At 52.5% G+C, this 15,968-nt stretch overlaps 1 protein-coding gene across 5 annotated transcripts in view; it reads left to right on the top strand.

The window, feature by feature from the left end:
* The window catches only part of LOC119972876 (probable G-protein coupled receptor 141), a 71,273-nt gene that overhangs the window by 23,031 nt on the left and 32,274 nt on the right, over window positions 1–15,968 (top strand). For 2 of the 5 annotated variants that reach the window (XM_038810408.1, XM_038810409.1), the window contains exons 1-2: window positions 2,187–2,513; window positions 4,083–4,207. The exons of 1 other annotated variant lie outside the window; for it this stretch is intronic. In XM_038810408.1, coding sequence (XP_038666336.1) covers window positions 2,216–2,513; window positions 4,083–4,207 — 423 coding nt within the window. In that variant the 5' untranslated portion in view covers window positions 2,187–2,215. Of the gene's footprint in view, window positions 1–2,186; window positions 2,514–4,082; window positions 4,236–15,968 lie in introns of those variants that run through there. 2 more of the 5 variants (XM_038810412.1, XM_038810405.1) reach the window with 2 other exon arrangements.

Genomic DNA, 15,968 nt, shown 5'->3' with positions numbered 1-15,968 from the left:
CCAAAATAGCCCCGTAAACCACCGATACTACCCCCTTCTCCAGTCCGCCTGTTCTCAGCACCTCCTCCAGCAATGTGGAGGCCATGCTACCGGGGAACTCTGTATCTCCTTTCTGACAAAGTCTCGAACCTGCATGTATCTAAATATTTCCCTGATCCAGCCCATACTTTGCTCCCTGCTTCCCTGGTCCCCTTATTAATCAAGAACCTATCTATCTCTGTTTGGGGCAGCACGGTAGCACAGTGGTTAGCACAGTTGCTTCACAGTGCCAGGTTCGATTCCCGGCTTGGGTCACTGCCTTTGTGGAGTCTACACGTTCTCCCCGTGTCTGCGTGGGTTTCCTCCGGGTGCTCCGGTTTCCTCCCATAGTCCAAAGATGTGCAGGTTAGGTGGATTGGCTATGCTAAATCACCCTTCGTGTCCAAAAAAGGTTAGGTGGGGTTACTGGGTAATGGGGATAGGTTCGAAGTGTGGGCTTAAGCGGAGTTCTCTTTCCAGGGGCTGGTGTAGACACGATGGGGCGAATGGCCTCCTTCTGCACTGTAAAATCTATGATTCTATGATTAAAGACACTTGGTGATTTGGCCTCCACAGCCTTCTGTGGCAAGGAGTTCCACAGATTCACCACCCTCTGGTTGAAGGAATTCCGCCTCATCGCTGTTTTAAAGGATCGTCCCTTTAGTCTGAGATGGTGTCCTCTGATTCTAGTTTTTCCTACAAGTGGAAACATCCTCTTCACGACCACTCTATTCAGTCTTCGCTGTATCCTGTAAGTTTCAATAAGATCCCTCCTCTTGACCTTTTCCAAGGCCAGCACATCCTTCCTTAGATACAGGGCCCAACACTGCTCACAATACTCCAAATGGGGTCTGACCAGAGCCTTATACAGCCTCAGAAATATATCCCTGGTCTTGTATTCTAGCCCTCTCGACATAGAACATAGAACATAGAACAGTACAGCACAGAACAGGCCCTTCGGCCCTCGATGTTGTGCCGAGCAATGATCACCCTACTTAAACCCATGTAACCCGTATACCAGTAACCCAATAATCCCCCCCATTAACCTTACACTACGGGCAATTTATCATGGCCAATCCACCTAACCCGCACATCTTTGGACATGAATGCTAACATTGCATTTGCCTTCTTAACTGCCGACTGAACCTGCACATTAACCTTAAGAGAATCGTGAACAAGGACTCCCAAGTCCCTTTGTGCTTCTGATCTCCGAAGCATTTTTCCATTTAGAAAATAGTCCATGCCTCCATTCTTCCTACCAAAGTGCATAACCTCCCACTTCTATAGGAGGCTGTATGAGTTGGAGTCCCCGATCAGGGAGGAGGGGATGAGGCGGTTCCTGGATGTTTTGGTGTTCCCCAAGGTGGAGTGGGAGAGGGTGCAGGTGCCCTGTTTGAGTTAAGGAAGGTGCGATACAAGCAGGGAGGTCCCGAGGCCAGGGGGGTTCCCAGTACAGTTTTATAAAAGTTTGGTGTGGAGCTGGATAGCTATTGGTGAAAACGTACAATGAAATGAGGGATTGTGGGGAGCTCCGCTCTACATTATGGAATGCTGGAAAATCTCAGCGGGTCTGGCAGCATCTGTAGGGAGAGAAAAGAGCTAATGTTTCGAGTCCAGGTGACCCTTTGTCAAAGTTAAAGACAGAGAAAGTGGGAAATATTTATACTGTGGAGTGAGAATGAAAGATAAAGGGGGGATGGAAGCTGTGGGAGGAGACCCTGAGGAGTGTGAATGCATCTTCATTGTGGAGGGGAATGTTAGGGAGGTTGAGGCATTTGGGTAGTTATTTATTTGTTAAGAGGTTTCTGTTTGTTCTTACTCTTGTATTGGTTTGGGTTTAACGTATATACAAATGCCTCAATAAAAATATATTTTTAAAAAGTACTTGGATCTGCACCTTAAGTGCTCTAAACTACAGGGTTATGGACTGAGTGCAAGAAACAGGGATTAGAAAGGCATCTGGGTGTCCTTGGGCTGGCATGGACAAGATGGGTCGAATGGGCTCCTTCTGTGCTGTAACTTTTCTACAGTTCTAAGAGGGAAATTGAGAGGTTGGTAGGGGTGGGGTGAGGAAGAATGATAGTTAAGTGAGAGGAGGTCCCAGGTCAGCCAGTGACTGGAATTAACAGTCTGTGACTATTTTAAGCACTTCATTTCTTTCCTTGAAGGATTTGGAGAAAACGTGAAGAGTTCAGCAATGAATAATAATGAATTCTCAACAGGAATGTTCACAAACAACACCAGCAATACCTCACTTGCCTGCAATCCACTTGGAGCCAGTTATAATGCAGCTTTAATAACAATTTACACCATTGTGCTGATTGGAGGTTCTGCTGGAGCTGCCATCATGACTTGGAAAATAAAAACCGACAGGAAATCCATCACATCCACTGCTGTGATCAATCTTATATCGGTGCACACATTCTTCCTCCTAACCCTGCCGTTCCGCATTTCCTACTACGTCCTTGGTGAATGGAAGTTTGGTGAAATATTTTGTAAGTTGGTGAGTGCAATGATACACGCTCACATGTACTTGTGCTTTGTGTTCTATGTGGCCATAGTTGTCATGAGGATGATCGGTTTCTTTCGAGAAAGGAAGACGATGCAGTTTTATCAGCCTTGGCATGCCAGTGCTGCCAGCCTGGGCATCTGGGCACTGGTGCTTCTTGCTGTTTTCCCCTTGTTTTTATCATATTTCGAGAGCTCAAAAAAGGATGGCAAGAAATGTTTTGAATTCACGATTACAGCTGCCTCGTCATATTCTAAGACTATGAACTGCCTTGCTGTTATTATCGTCTTAACAACCTTCGCTGTTTTACTTTGCACCCAAATTGGCATATTTGTGCAATTGGTGATCCGTTATCAAGATAATCTGCGTAACCAGCAAGAATTTGGAGCTCAGACAAAGACATTGTTCTTTATATTGGTTATGATATGTTTTGTCCCATACCTTGGATTCAGGTTGTTTTACATAAATCAAGTTGCGACTGACCCCTGTTCATTGAGCTTAAATATCACTAATGAAATATTTTTAGCTCTAACTGCAATGAGCTGTTTTGATTTGGTTATTTTCCTAGTGGCTGCCTACTGAGAAATCAGCAACTTCTGATTTCATTTTCAGTCAGTGTCAATCTTTTATGCATAACAAAAGTATGCACCAGACTTGCAACGGAGCTCACTCACTAAAAGTTATATATATCCATTTGCAGGGCCATGTCCCCGGAAAGATAAATAACATATCCAAGAACTGCATCTTTTTTAATTAAGGAAAAGCATGGGAATATTTGCTCCTCAGTGCATTTTCCATGGTAATGCCTTGATCAATCAATGTTGATTGCCCAAAGATTAGCACCTTTTCTTCATGCAGTATTAAATTGTTGTTTCCTATGAAATTTGGCATTTTGTGTCTGTCTTGATGAATGTGAGATGAAACACTTCAATCAGCGTGTTTCTCTTCAGCCATACATAAATTTGTACTATCAATCAACTATTTATAATAGCAAGTATTGAAAACGATATAAATTGTGTGGAATAATAGTTGCTATTAGAGGTGTGAATACTGATGAGAACAATGGGTTGTTCACTAGTCCAACTCCACAAGGTGCATTGATGCTTCAGGTTTGAGGTGACAGTTTAGCTGAGTTTTCCTCTACCCCAGAAGGTTTTGTGTGCTAGCCCATAATCCAAGTTGATCAGTACTGAGGCAGTGCTACATCTTCAGGAGTTTTGTCATTTCTAAGAGTTGTTAAACTGAGACCAGTTTAGCTAGATTACTTTATCAGAAACAGGAAGAAGTAGGTGGGAGTAGATTCCTAACATCCTGTCAGTATTCTTCCTTAATCAGAACTATGAAATAACTAGGAATACAGTATATCACATGGGATCAGAGGTGAGTTGGCAAGATGGATACAGAAGGCAGAGAGTAGCAATGGAAGGGTGCTTTTCTGATTGGAGGGCTGTGATTAGTGGTGTTCCGCAGGGATCAGTGCTGGAACCTTTGCTGTTCGTAGTATATATAAATGATTTGGAGGAAAATGTAACTGATCTGATTAGTAATTTTGCAGATGACACAAAGGTTGGTGGAATTGCGGATAGCGATGAGGACTGTCAGAGGATACAGCAGGATTTAGATCATTTGGAGACTTGGGCAGAGAGATGGCAGATGGTGTTTAATCCGGACAAATGTGAGGTAATGCATCCTGGAAGGTCTAATACAGGTAGGGAATATACAGTGAATGGTAGAACCCTCAAGAGTATTGACAGAGAGATCTACGTGTACAGGTCCACAGGTCACTAAAAGGGGCAACACAGGTGGAGAAGGTAGTCAAGAGGGCTGTGGCGAATGTATTATGACAGCTATTCACCACTATATTACACTGTACTGTGTTGCCCTTGCGAGCTTCCCCTATGGACCATTGTATTGTATTGCACTGCATTGTATCAGGTTGGTGCCCTTGTGGGCTCCGCCCCTGGCTCAGCCCCCTTGAGGGGAGGTATATAGAGTTGCTGCCCTGCAGGCGGCTCTCAGCGCAGAGCAGTCGCAGGCAGGCCCAGTTCTAGCTGATTAAAGCCACAGTTCACTTTAACTCTCCGTCTCGTGTGGATTGATGGTCATATCAAAGGCAAACGGCATGCTTGCCTTCATTGGCCGGGGCATTGAGTATAAAAATTGGCAAGTCACTTTGCAACTGTATAGCACCTTAGTTAGGCCACACTTGGAGTATAGTGTTCAGTCTGGTCGCCACACTACCAGAAGGATGTGGAGGCTTTAGAGAGGGTGCAGAAGAGATTTACCAGAATGTTGCCTGGTATGGAGGGCATTAGCTATGAGAAGCGGTTGAATAAACTCGGTTTGTTCTCACTGGAACGACGGAGGTTGAGGGGCGACCTGATAGAGGTCTACAAAATTATGAGGGGCAGAGATAGAATGGATAGTCAGAGACTTTTTCCGAGGGTAGAGGGGTCAATTACTAGGGGGCATATGTTTAAGGTGCGAGGGGAAAGGTTTAGAGGAGATATTTTTTTACACAGAGGGTAGTGGGTGCCTGGAACTCGCTGCCGGAGGAGGTGGTGGAAGCAGGGACGATAGTGACATTTAAGGGGCACCTTGATAAATACACGAATAGGATGGGAATAGAGGGATACGGACCCAGGAAGTGTAGAAGATTTTAGTTTAGAGGGCAGCATGGTTGGCACAGGCTTGGAGGGCCGAAGGGCCTGTTCTTGTGCTGTACTTTTCTTTGTTCTTTGTATGGCTGTTTGTGAGTTCTGTTTTTTGCAATGTTTTGTAAAGTTGTTCATATAATAACATGTGCTTTATTTCAAATATGTGACAGATTTTGCAATATTTTTGTAAGATGATTCAAAGTCTATGCTTTCCTTTATTGTGTACATGATTTGCAGATGAACAAGTAGCCAGCATTTTCATTGGCTCTTCAATTGTGTATTAAACCACTCAAAACTCCCATTTAATGTGTTCTCTGTGGATTAATAACTTCATCTTCATAATATAATTGGGAAAATTCAATTTTAAGACTTGTAACAGAAGCATGAATTTAATTTGCTCTTATCCATTTCGTTCTTTGTTCGGTATTTTGTTCAACAGTCATGAGATTAAAACAGGAAGGGGTCAGTTACTGAGGAAGGTGGTGTAATGAACAACGTTGCACAACACGCATCAGCTGTTTTGAACAAAGCATGGTGTCTCTGTTCTTTATTAACCACTGCCTGTCTCCAACTTTGCAGACCTCCCATATATCCTGCCTTTGTCAAAGCCTAATAACATGACCAAAAATATTAAAACTGCTGTAAATGGCAACAATTGTTACTTGAGCTGATAATAAGATTTATATCCATCAAAATAATCAAATAAATCAAAAAGTGATCAAAATAAAGGAGTTGTCTTGATTGTACATATAATTTTTAGATACATATATATATTTTTGTACAGCAGGGAGTTCTGCTCGCCATTTTACAACCTCCTGCCCAGCCAGAACGCACTATGGAAGGGTCCTAACCTCTCCAACACCTATGCAGAGCACACCCACCCCAATCGCACAAAATGCCAGATTGGCAATGCCAACCTATCACCCTGTCATGCCTATGCCAGCTGGAAGTGCCACCTGGACAGTGACAGGCTGGCATCCAAGTGGCACTGCCAAGATGCCAGGACACTCAGTTGGCACCAGCAGTGGCAGAACACTATCCTTCCCAAAGATCATGCAGCTGGATGTCCCCGATCCCCAGGAGTCCGATCCTTCTGGTCCCTATTTGTGGGGACCAGTGCCGAACAGCGCTCACCTGAGGTCTCTGTGGTGATGGGATGAATCCCAAAGCCTTGGGTACCTCGGGAATCTGCACATTAGAGTGAGGCAAGCTGTCGCGTTCTAATATGCAGATGTGCGAAAAATTTGATCCCGCCCACAATGGGCAGGATTTACATTGCAACGTCTCGCGAGATCACGTTGGAGTGGGGTCTCCTGGCTTTTATTGGCCGTGCGGTGCTGCAGTGAGCTGCTTTTCTGGCGTAGCGCGGCCATTGGATTGAACCCGTAGGAGCAGATGTAGGCCACTCGGCCCATCGAGTCTGTTCCGCCATTCAATGACATCATGATTGATCTGATGTAATTCTCAACTCCACTTTCCCGTCTTGTCCCCATAACCCTCTATTCTCTCACTGATTAAAAATCATGGTCGATTTGATTGGTTGATTTATTGTCACAGATACCGAAGTGAAAAGTATTTTTCTGCGACCAAGGAAACGTAGACAGAAGACAAAAAAAAAGTAGATGGTTACAGTTGATGCAAAAAAGAACACAGTAAAGTACATCAACAAATAAATAATTAGTTACCGTATGGAACAAGGATTTATCCCCTTCCTCGAATCCTTAACAAGTTTGAGGAATGTAATTAGTTATTCCTGTTCCATGTTACATCACCTCCCTTGTGCAGTGCAGTTGGGCAAACTCCATTCTCTGTTGTTTGGCAGACATTTCAATAGCTCCAGTTCACTTCCTTCCACATTTAGTTGCAGATGCGGCCAATGAAGGGACTGAATTAGGAAGTTCTGTGAGGCTGAGGAAGATAATGTGCAAAAAGAGTGCACAACATACCAACTACTGTGCCCTTTTAACTACTTCCCCAAAAGTGCTCACAGCAACTGATCTCAGATGGTAGTATAGTAATTTTAACAGAATTGGATCATGGAGTGGAATTTAATCAATGGCACTCTGTTCCCAACAATGGAACCAGAAGTGGTGTCACCTCTTTCACATGTTGGGAGCTAGCATCTATACAATTCATAAAGGGGAGGTCACGGGCACAAGAAACACATGGGGCTGGATTCTCCGTTCCTGAGACTAAGGGCTGGATTCTCCATTCCTGAGACTAAGGGCTGGATTCTCCGTTCCTGAGACTAAGGGCTGGGTTCTCCATTCCTGAGACTAAGGGCTGGATTCTCCGTTCCTGAGACTAAGGGCTGGGTTCTCCGTTCCTGAGACTAAGGGCTGGATTCTCCGTTCCTGAGACTAAGGGCTGGATTCTCCGTTCCTGAGACTAAGGGCTGGGTTCTCCGTTCCTGAGACTAAGGGCTGGGTTCTCCGTTCCTGAGACTAAGGGCTGGGTTCTCCGTTCCTGAGACTAAGGGCTGGATTCTCCGTTCCTGAGACTAAGGGCTGGGTTCTCCGTTCCTGAGACTAAGGGCTGGGTTCTCCATTCCTGAGACTAAGGGCTGGGTTCTCCGTTCCTGAGACTAAGGGCTGGGTTCTCCGTTCCTGAGACTAAGGGCTTGGTTCTCCGTTCCTGAGACTAAGGGCTTGGTTCTCCGTTCCTGAGACTAAGGGCTGGGTTCTCCAATTTTGAGACTAAGGGCTGGGTTCTCCGTTCCTGAGACTAAGGGCTGGGTTCTCCGTTCCTGAGACTAAGGGCTGGGTTCTCCGTTCCTGAGACTAAGGGCTGGGTTCTCCGTTCCTGAGACTAAGGGCTGGGTTCTCCAATTTTGAGACTAAGTGCCGACACCAACGTGGAAATAGTGGTGTTTTACAACAGAAAAAACAGCTCAACAACTGACTGATTCAGCAACTCTAAATGGGCGAGAACCATCGCCACGTGGAACACAATCATTTCCATGGAAAATGGTGCCGGATTCGCCCAGTCCGTGATTTTCGCACATGAGGCTCACATGTCGCAGCCGCACTGAAACAATCCATCCCCACACACACACACCATCCCAGCCAACAAGATGGCTGGTGGAGAGCAGCATCATGGTTCAGGAACACTGAGCTGGACACCCTCCTGGACGCTGTGGAGGAGAAGCGATGACACTGTACCCTGATCCGGTAGGAAGGCCGCAGTCCGCCGTACCTGGGCACAAGTAGCAGACTGTGGGCAACGTTGCCTGGACTGGCATGCAGTGCAGGGAGAAACTGCACAACCTCCTCAGGGTGGCCAGGGTGAGCTGGCACTAACTCCGCCCCCCCCGCTCCGTGCCCCTGGCACTAACTCCACCCCCCCCGCTCCGTGCGCCTGCCACTAACTCCGCCCCCCGCTCCGTGCTCCTGGCACTAACTCCGCCCTCCCGCTCCATGCCCCTGGCACTAACTCCGTCCCCCCGCTCCGTGCTCCTGGCACTAACTCCGCCCCCCGCTCCGTGCTCCTGGCACTAACTCCGCCCTCCCGCTCCGTGCCCCTGGCACTAACTCCGCCCCCCGCTCCGTGCTCCTGGCACTAACTCCGCCCCCTGCTCCGTGCTCCTGGCAGTAACTCCGCCCCCCCGCTCCATGCCCCTGGCACTAACTCCGTCCCCCCCCGCTCCGTGCTCCTGGCACTAACTCCGCCCCCTGCTCCGTGCTCCTGGCACTAACTCCGCCCCCCCGCTCCATGCCCCTGGCACTAACTCCGCCCCCCGCTCCGTGCTCCTGGCACTAACACCGCCCCCCGCTCCGTGCCCCTGGCACTAACTCCGCCCCCCCCGCTCCGTGCCCCTGGCACTAACTCCGCCCCCCCCGCTCCGTGCCCCTGGCACTAACTCCGCCCCCCGCTCCATGCCCCTGGCACTAACTCCGCCCCCCGCTCCGTGCCCCTGGCACTAACTCCGCCCCCCCGCTCCGTGCGCCTGGCACTAACTCCGCCCCCCCTCTCCATGCCCCTCGCACTAACTCCGCCCCCCTGCTCCGTGCTCCTGGCACTAACTCCGCCCCCCCGCTCCGTGCCCCTGGCACTAACTCCGCCCCCCCCGCTCCGTGCCCCTGGCACTAACTCCGCCCCCCGCTCCGTGCCCCTGGCACTAACTCCGCCCCCCGCTCCGTGCCCCTGGCACTAACCCCGCCCCCGCTCCATGCCCCTGGCACTAACTCCGCCCCCCTGCTCCGTGCCCCTGGCACTAACTCCGCACCCCCCGCTCCGTGCCCCTGGCACTAACCCCGCCCCCGCTCCGTGCTCCCGGCACTAACTCTGCCCCCCCGCTCCGTGCCCCTGGCACTAACCCCGCCCCCGCTCCGTGCTCCCGGCACTAACTCTGCCCCCCCGCTCCGTGCCCCTGGCACTAACTCCGCCCCCGCTCCGTGCCCCTGGCACTAACTCCGCCCCCCGCTCCGTGCCCCTGGCACTAACTCCGCCCCCCCCCCGCTCCGTGCTCCTGGCACTAACTCCGCCCCCCGCTCCGTGCTCCTGGCACTAACTCCGCCCCCCCCCGCTCCGTGCCCCTGGCACTAACTCCGCCCCCCGCTCCGTGCTCCTGGCACTAACTCCGCCCCCTGCTCCGTGCTCCTGGCAGTAACTCCGCCCCCCCGCTCCATGCCCCTGGCACTAACTCCGTCCCCCCCCCGCTCCGTGCTCCTGGCACTAACTCCGCCCCCTGCTCCGTGCTCCTGGCAGTAACTCCGCCCCCCCGCTCCGTGCCCCTGGCAGTAACTCCGCCCCCCCGCTCCGTGCTCCTGGCACTAACTCCGCCCCCCGCTCCGTGCTCCTGGCACTAACTCCGCCCCCTGCTCCGTGCTCCTGGCACTAACTCCGCCCCCCCGCTCCATGCCCCTGGAACTACCTCCGCCCCCCGCTCCGTGCTCCTGGCACTAACACCGCCCCCCGCTCCGTGCCCCTGGCACTAACTCCGCCCCCCCGCTCCGTGCCCCTGGCACTAACTCCGCCCCCCCCCGCTCCGTGCCCCTGGCACTAACTCCGCCCCCCCGCTCCATGCCCCTGGCACTAACTCCGCCCCCCGCTCCGTGCCCCTGGCACTAACTCCGCCCCCCCGCTCCGTGCGCCTGGCACTAACTCCGCCCCCCGCTCCGTGCCCCTGGCACTAACTCCGCCCCCCGCTCCGTGCTCCTGGCACTAACACCGCCCCCCGCTCCGTGCGCCTGGCACTAACTCCGCCCCCCCTCTCCATGCCCCTCGCACTAACTCCGCCCCCCTGCTCCGTGCTCCTGGCACTAACTCCGCCCCCCGCTCCGTGCCCCTGGCACTAACTCCGCCCCCCCCGCTCCATGCCCCTGGCACTAACTCCGCCCCCCCCGCTCCGTGCCCCTGGCACTAACTCCGCCCCCCGCTCCGTGCCCCTGGCACTAACTCCGCCCCCCGCTCCGTGCTCCTGGCACTAACTCCGCCCCCCCGCTCCGTGCTCCTGGCACTAACTCCGCACCCCGCTCCGTGCCCCTGGCAACAACTCCGCCCCCCCCCGCTCCGTGCCCCTGGCACTAACCCCGCCCCCGCTCCGTGCTCCCGGCACTAACTCTGCCCCCCCGCTCCGTGCTCCTGGCACTAACTCCGCCCCCCCGCTCCGTGCCCCTGGCACTAACTCCGCCCCCCGCTCCGTGCCCCTGGCACTAACTCCGCCTCCCGCTCCGTGCTCCTGGCACTAACTCCGCCCCCCGCTCCGTGCCCCTGGCACTTACTCCACCCCGCCCCCCCCGCTCCATGCCCCTGGCACTAACTTCGCCACGCCCGCTCCGTGCCCCTGGCACTAACTCCGCCCCCCCCCGCTCCGTGCTCCTGGCACTAACTCCGCCCCCCCGCTCCGTGCCCCTGGCACTAACTCCGCCTCCCGCTCCGTGCTCCTGGCACTTACTCCACCCCGCCCCCCCGCTCCGTGCCCCTGGCACTAACTTCGCCCCCCTGCTCCGTGCCCCTGGCACTAACTTCGCCCCCCTGCTCCGTGCCCCTGGCACTAACTTCGCCCCCCCCGCTCCGTGCCCCTGGCACTAACTTCGCCCCCCGCTCCGTGCCCCTGGCACTAACTTCGCCACGCCCCGATGGTGCTAGTCATGCGTGCCACCCAGTTTCGGCTATGGATCAGTGTGTCCAAGGTCTAGTTGTGCAGGCGGTGGTCGAGACCCACGTCAGTGCTGCCCTCTGACAGGCAGCCATGTGCCAGAGCCACCCGGAAATTGCAGCGGTGCTCAGCATGATCCAGTCTCAGCAGGCCATGGCTGGGAACGTCAGCGGCACAGCCCAGGCACTGGCCAGCTTGGCGCAGATACTGGGCGAGGTGCCCCAGACCCAGAGGGAGATGGCCCAAACCCAGAGCGAGGTGCCCCAGACCCAGAGGGAGATGGCCCAAACCCAGAGCGAGGTGGCCCAATCCCAGAGGGAGGTGGCCCAAACCCAGAGGGATATGGCCCAATCCCAGAGGGAGATGGCCCAATCCCAGAGGGAGGTGGCCCAATCCCGGAGGGAGGTGGCCCAAACCCAGAGGGAGGTGGCCTAAACCCAGAGGGAGATGGCCCAATCCCAGAGGGAGATGGCCCAATCCCAGAGGGAGATGGCCCAATCCCAGAGGGAGGTGGCCCAAACCCAGAGGGAGGTGGCCCAAACCCAGAGGGAGATGGCCCAATCCCAGAGGGAGATGGCCCAATCCCAGAGGGAGGTGGCCCAATCCCGGAGGGAGGTGGCCCAATCCCAGAGGAAGGTGGCCCAATCCCAGAGGGTGGTGGCCCAATCCCAGAGGGAGGTGGCCGAATCCCAGAGGGAGATGGCCCAATCCCACAGGGAGGTGGCCCAATCCCAGAGGGAGATGGCCCAATCCCAGAGGGAGGTGGCCCAATCCCAGAGGGAGGTGGCGCAGTCACTGGCTGATGTGACACAGACCCACAGGGTGGTGGCACAGTTGCAGCGTGATGTGGCACAGACCCACAGGGTGGTGGCACCGTCACACCGGGATGTGGTGCAGTCCCAGATGGAGATGGGCCACTCCCTGTGCTCCATGGTCACGAGGGTACAGACCCTTGTGGAGACCAGAGTGGGCCTCCAGGACTGGCAGCACCAGGTGGCAGACGGGGTCTCAGGGCATGGCTCTGCTCCCACCCCAGTCCAATGGAGTAACTCAGGAGCCATCGGGCACCCCGAGGGAGGAGGAGTGATGGGGCCCGTGCTAGTGACACCCACAGAGAATGTGCTGGAAGACCGCAGCACCTCGGACTTCACCCCTCCTGTCTCTGGTGCATCTATTGGCCAGCGGGTAGAACAGGGCAGCATCATGCCACCCAGGATACCCGAGGAGGAATTTAGGCATGGACTATTTTCTAAATGGGGAAAAGGTTAGGAAATCAGAAGCACAAAGGGGCTTGGGAGTCCTTGTTCACGATTCTCTTTAGGTTAACGTGCAGGTTCAGTTGGCAGTTAAGAAGGCAAATACAATGTTAGCATTCATGTCAAGAGGGCTAGATTACAAGACCAGGGATGTACTTCTGAGGCTGTATAAGGCTCTGGTCAGACCCCATTTGAAGTATTGTGAGCAGTTTTGGGCCCCATATCTAAGGAAGGATGTGCTGGCCTTGGAAGGGTCCAGAGGAGGTTCACAGGAATTATCCCAGGAATAAAGAGTTTGTCGTATGAGAAACGTTTGAGGACTCTGGGTCTGTACTCATTGGAGTTTAGAAGGATGAGGGGGGATCTTATTGAAACTTACAGGAGACTGTGAGGTCTGGATAGAGTGGACGTGGAGAGAATATTTCCCCTTGTAGGAAAATCTAAAAGCAGACGACACAATCTCAGAGGAAACGGACGATCCTTTAAAACAGAGATGAGGAGGAAATTCTTCAGCGAGAGGGTGGTGAATCTGTGGAACTCTTTGCCGCAGAAGGCTGAGAAGGTTCTGAGTGTCTTTAAGACAGAGATAGATAGGTTGTTGATTAATAAGGGGATCAGGGGTTATGGGGAGAAGGCAGGAGACTGGGGATAAGGAAAATATCAGCTTGAATGGCGGAGCAGACTCGATGGGCTGAGTGGCCTAATTTTGCTCCTATGTCTTCTGGGCTTATGGTCATTAGCCACGACCCATCAAAACTAAAACCTTCTGCATTTCCCTCTATCCCTATCCCTCTATTCCCATCCTATTCATGCAATTGTCAAGATGCTTCATATCTGCTTCTACCGTCTCCCACAGCAGCGAGTTCTAGGCACTCACCACCCTCTGTGTAAATAACTTCCCTCACTCATCTCCTCTAAACTTTCCATCTCATACGTTAAACCTATGTCCCCTACTAATTGACTTTCCACCCTGGGAAAGAGTTTCTGACTAACCACTCTGTCCATGCCACTCATAATTTTCTAAACCTTTATCAGGTTGCCCCTCAACCTCCCTGCTACCCTTCTTAAACAAAGGAACAACATTGGCTATTCTCCAGCCCTCTGGGACCTCACCTGTAGCCAATGAGGATACAAAGATTTCTGTCAAGGCCCCAGCAATTTTGGGTTTCAAAGAATGAGAAATGATCTAATTGAAACCGACAAAATATTTACAGGAATACAAAGGCAGGTAAGATGTTTCCCAGGTTGGCGAGTCTAGAACGAGGGAAGACATTCGCAAAATAATGGGGAAGTGAGTTTCGACTGAGACGAGCAGAGTTTGTTTACTCAGATGGTTTTGAATCGTTGAAATTCTGGAAATTCTGTTGAAGCTCTCTGCGGTTGAGAACATTTGAAGTGGAGATTGACAAATTTCTGAATACCAATTCAAGAGGAACATGGATTGGATTGGATTTGTTTATTGTCATGTGTACCGAGGTACAGTGAAAAGTATTTTTCTGCGAGCAGCTCAACAGATCATTAAGTGCATGGGAAGAAAAGGAAATAAAAGAAAAACATAATAGGGCAACACAAGGTACACAATGTAAATAGACACTGGCATCGGGTGAAGCATACAGGGTGAACTGTTAATGAGGTCAGTCCATAAAATGGTCGCTTAGGATTCTGGTTACAGCGGGGAAGAAGCTGTTTTTGAATCTGTTCATGTATGTTCTCTGACTTCTGTATCTCCTGCCCGATGGAAGAATTTGGAAGAGTGAGTAAGCCAGGTGGGAGGGGTCTTTGATTATGCTGCCCGCTTTCCCCCGGCAGCGGGAGGTGCAGATGGAGTCAATGGATGGGAGGCAGGTTTGTGTGATGGACTGGGCGGTGTTCATGCCTCTCTGAAGTTTCTTGCGGTCTTGGGCCGAGCAGTTGCCATACCAGGCTGTGATGCAGCCAGATAGGATGCTTTCTATGGTGCATCTGTAACAGTTGGTAAGGGTTAATGTGGAAACGCCAAAATTCCTTAGTTTCCTGAGGAAGTATAGGCGCTGTTGTGCTTTCTTGGTGGTAGTATTGATGTGGGTGGACCAGGACAGATTTTTGCAGACATGTACCCCTAGGTATTTGAAGCTGAAGGGGCAGCACGGTAGCATTGTGGATAGCACAATTGCTTCACAGCTCCAGGGTCCCAGGTTCGATTCCGGCTTGGGTCATTGTCCGTGCGGAGTCTGCACATCCTCCCCGTGTGTGCGTGGGTTTCCTCCGGGTGCTCCGGTTTCCTCCCACAGCCCAAAGATGTGCAGGTTAGGTGGCTTGGCCATGATAAATTGCCCTTAGTGTCCAAAATTGGCCTTAGTGTTGGGTGGGTTACTGGGTTATGGGGATAGGGGGAGGTGTTGACCTCGGGTAGGGTGCTCTTTCCAAGAGCCGGTGCAGACTCGATGGGCCAAGTGGCCTCCTTCTGCACTGGAAATTCTATGATAATCTCCACCTCGGCCCCATTGATGCTGACAGAGGTGTGTACAGTACTTTGCGTTCTGAAATCAATGACCAGCTCTTTAGTTTGCTGGCATTGAGGGACAGATTGTTGTCGCTGTACCACTCCACTAGGTTCTCTATCTCCCTCCAGTATTCTGACTCAGATACTGGAATTATGAATCTCAAACAGTCACAAGAACGTTTCACCGTCCAAACCTCACATACAATCGAGGACTGATTCATATAACTTTTTGTTTACTTATTTTGGACTCAATTTACATTTCTAATCTGTGTGAATGTATGATTATGTTTTATTATTTTCCTTGCGTTTAGTAGCTAATAAACTCAGGACGGAATTCTCCGCTCCCCACGTGGGAGAATCGTGGGAGGGCCTCCCCACATATTTTACGACACCCCTGGCGCCCCCGCGATTCCCCCCCCCTCGTGAAAAACGGCGAACGGCGATTCTCCGAGCCCGATGGGCCGAGCGGCCGGCCCTTCACGCCCGTTTCACCACGGCAGCAACCACATCTGGTCACTGTATTCGTGAAACGGGCGCCGGATGCCCGTTTGGGGCATCCCGGGGCCCGATTGGGACGGGAATACCGCAACTGTGCTCCGGAGGGGACAGGCCCGCGATCGGTGCCCACCGATCGTCGGGCCTGTGTCCAAAACGGACGCACACTTTCCCCTCTGCCGGCCGGCAAGATCAAGCCGCCACGTCTTGCCGGGCAGTGGTGGAGAAAGACGGCACCGCGCATGCGCGGGTTCGCGTCATCTGCGCGCTGATGTCATCCGCGCATGCGCGGAACACATCCGCGAAGCACCGTTCGGGCGTCATTTCCGGCGGCCAAGGACACGGCCGGGAACGACGGGGGCCCGCTCCTAGCCCCCCGGGTGGGGGTGAATCCGGTGTGGGGAGCTCCGATCCTAGCCCCCCGGGTGGGGGTGAATCCGGTGTGGGGAGC

Source organism: Scyliorhinus canicula, chromosome 10 (assembly GCF_902713615.1).
Source record: "Scyliorhinus canicula chromosome 10, sScyCan1.1, whole genome shotgun sequence".
Lineage (NCBI taxonomy): Eukaryota > Metazoa > Chordata > Chondrichthyes > Carcharhiniformes > Scyliorhinidae > Scyliorhinus > Scyliorhinus canicula.
The sequence above is the reverse complement of the archived record's forward strand: the minus strand, read 5'-3'. Positions and strand labels throughout refer to the sequence as shown.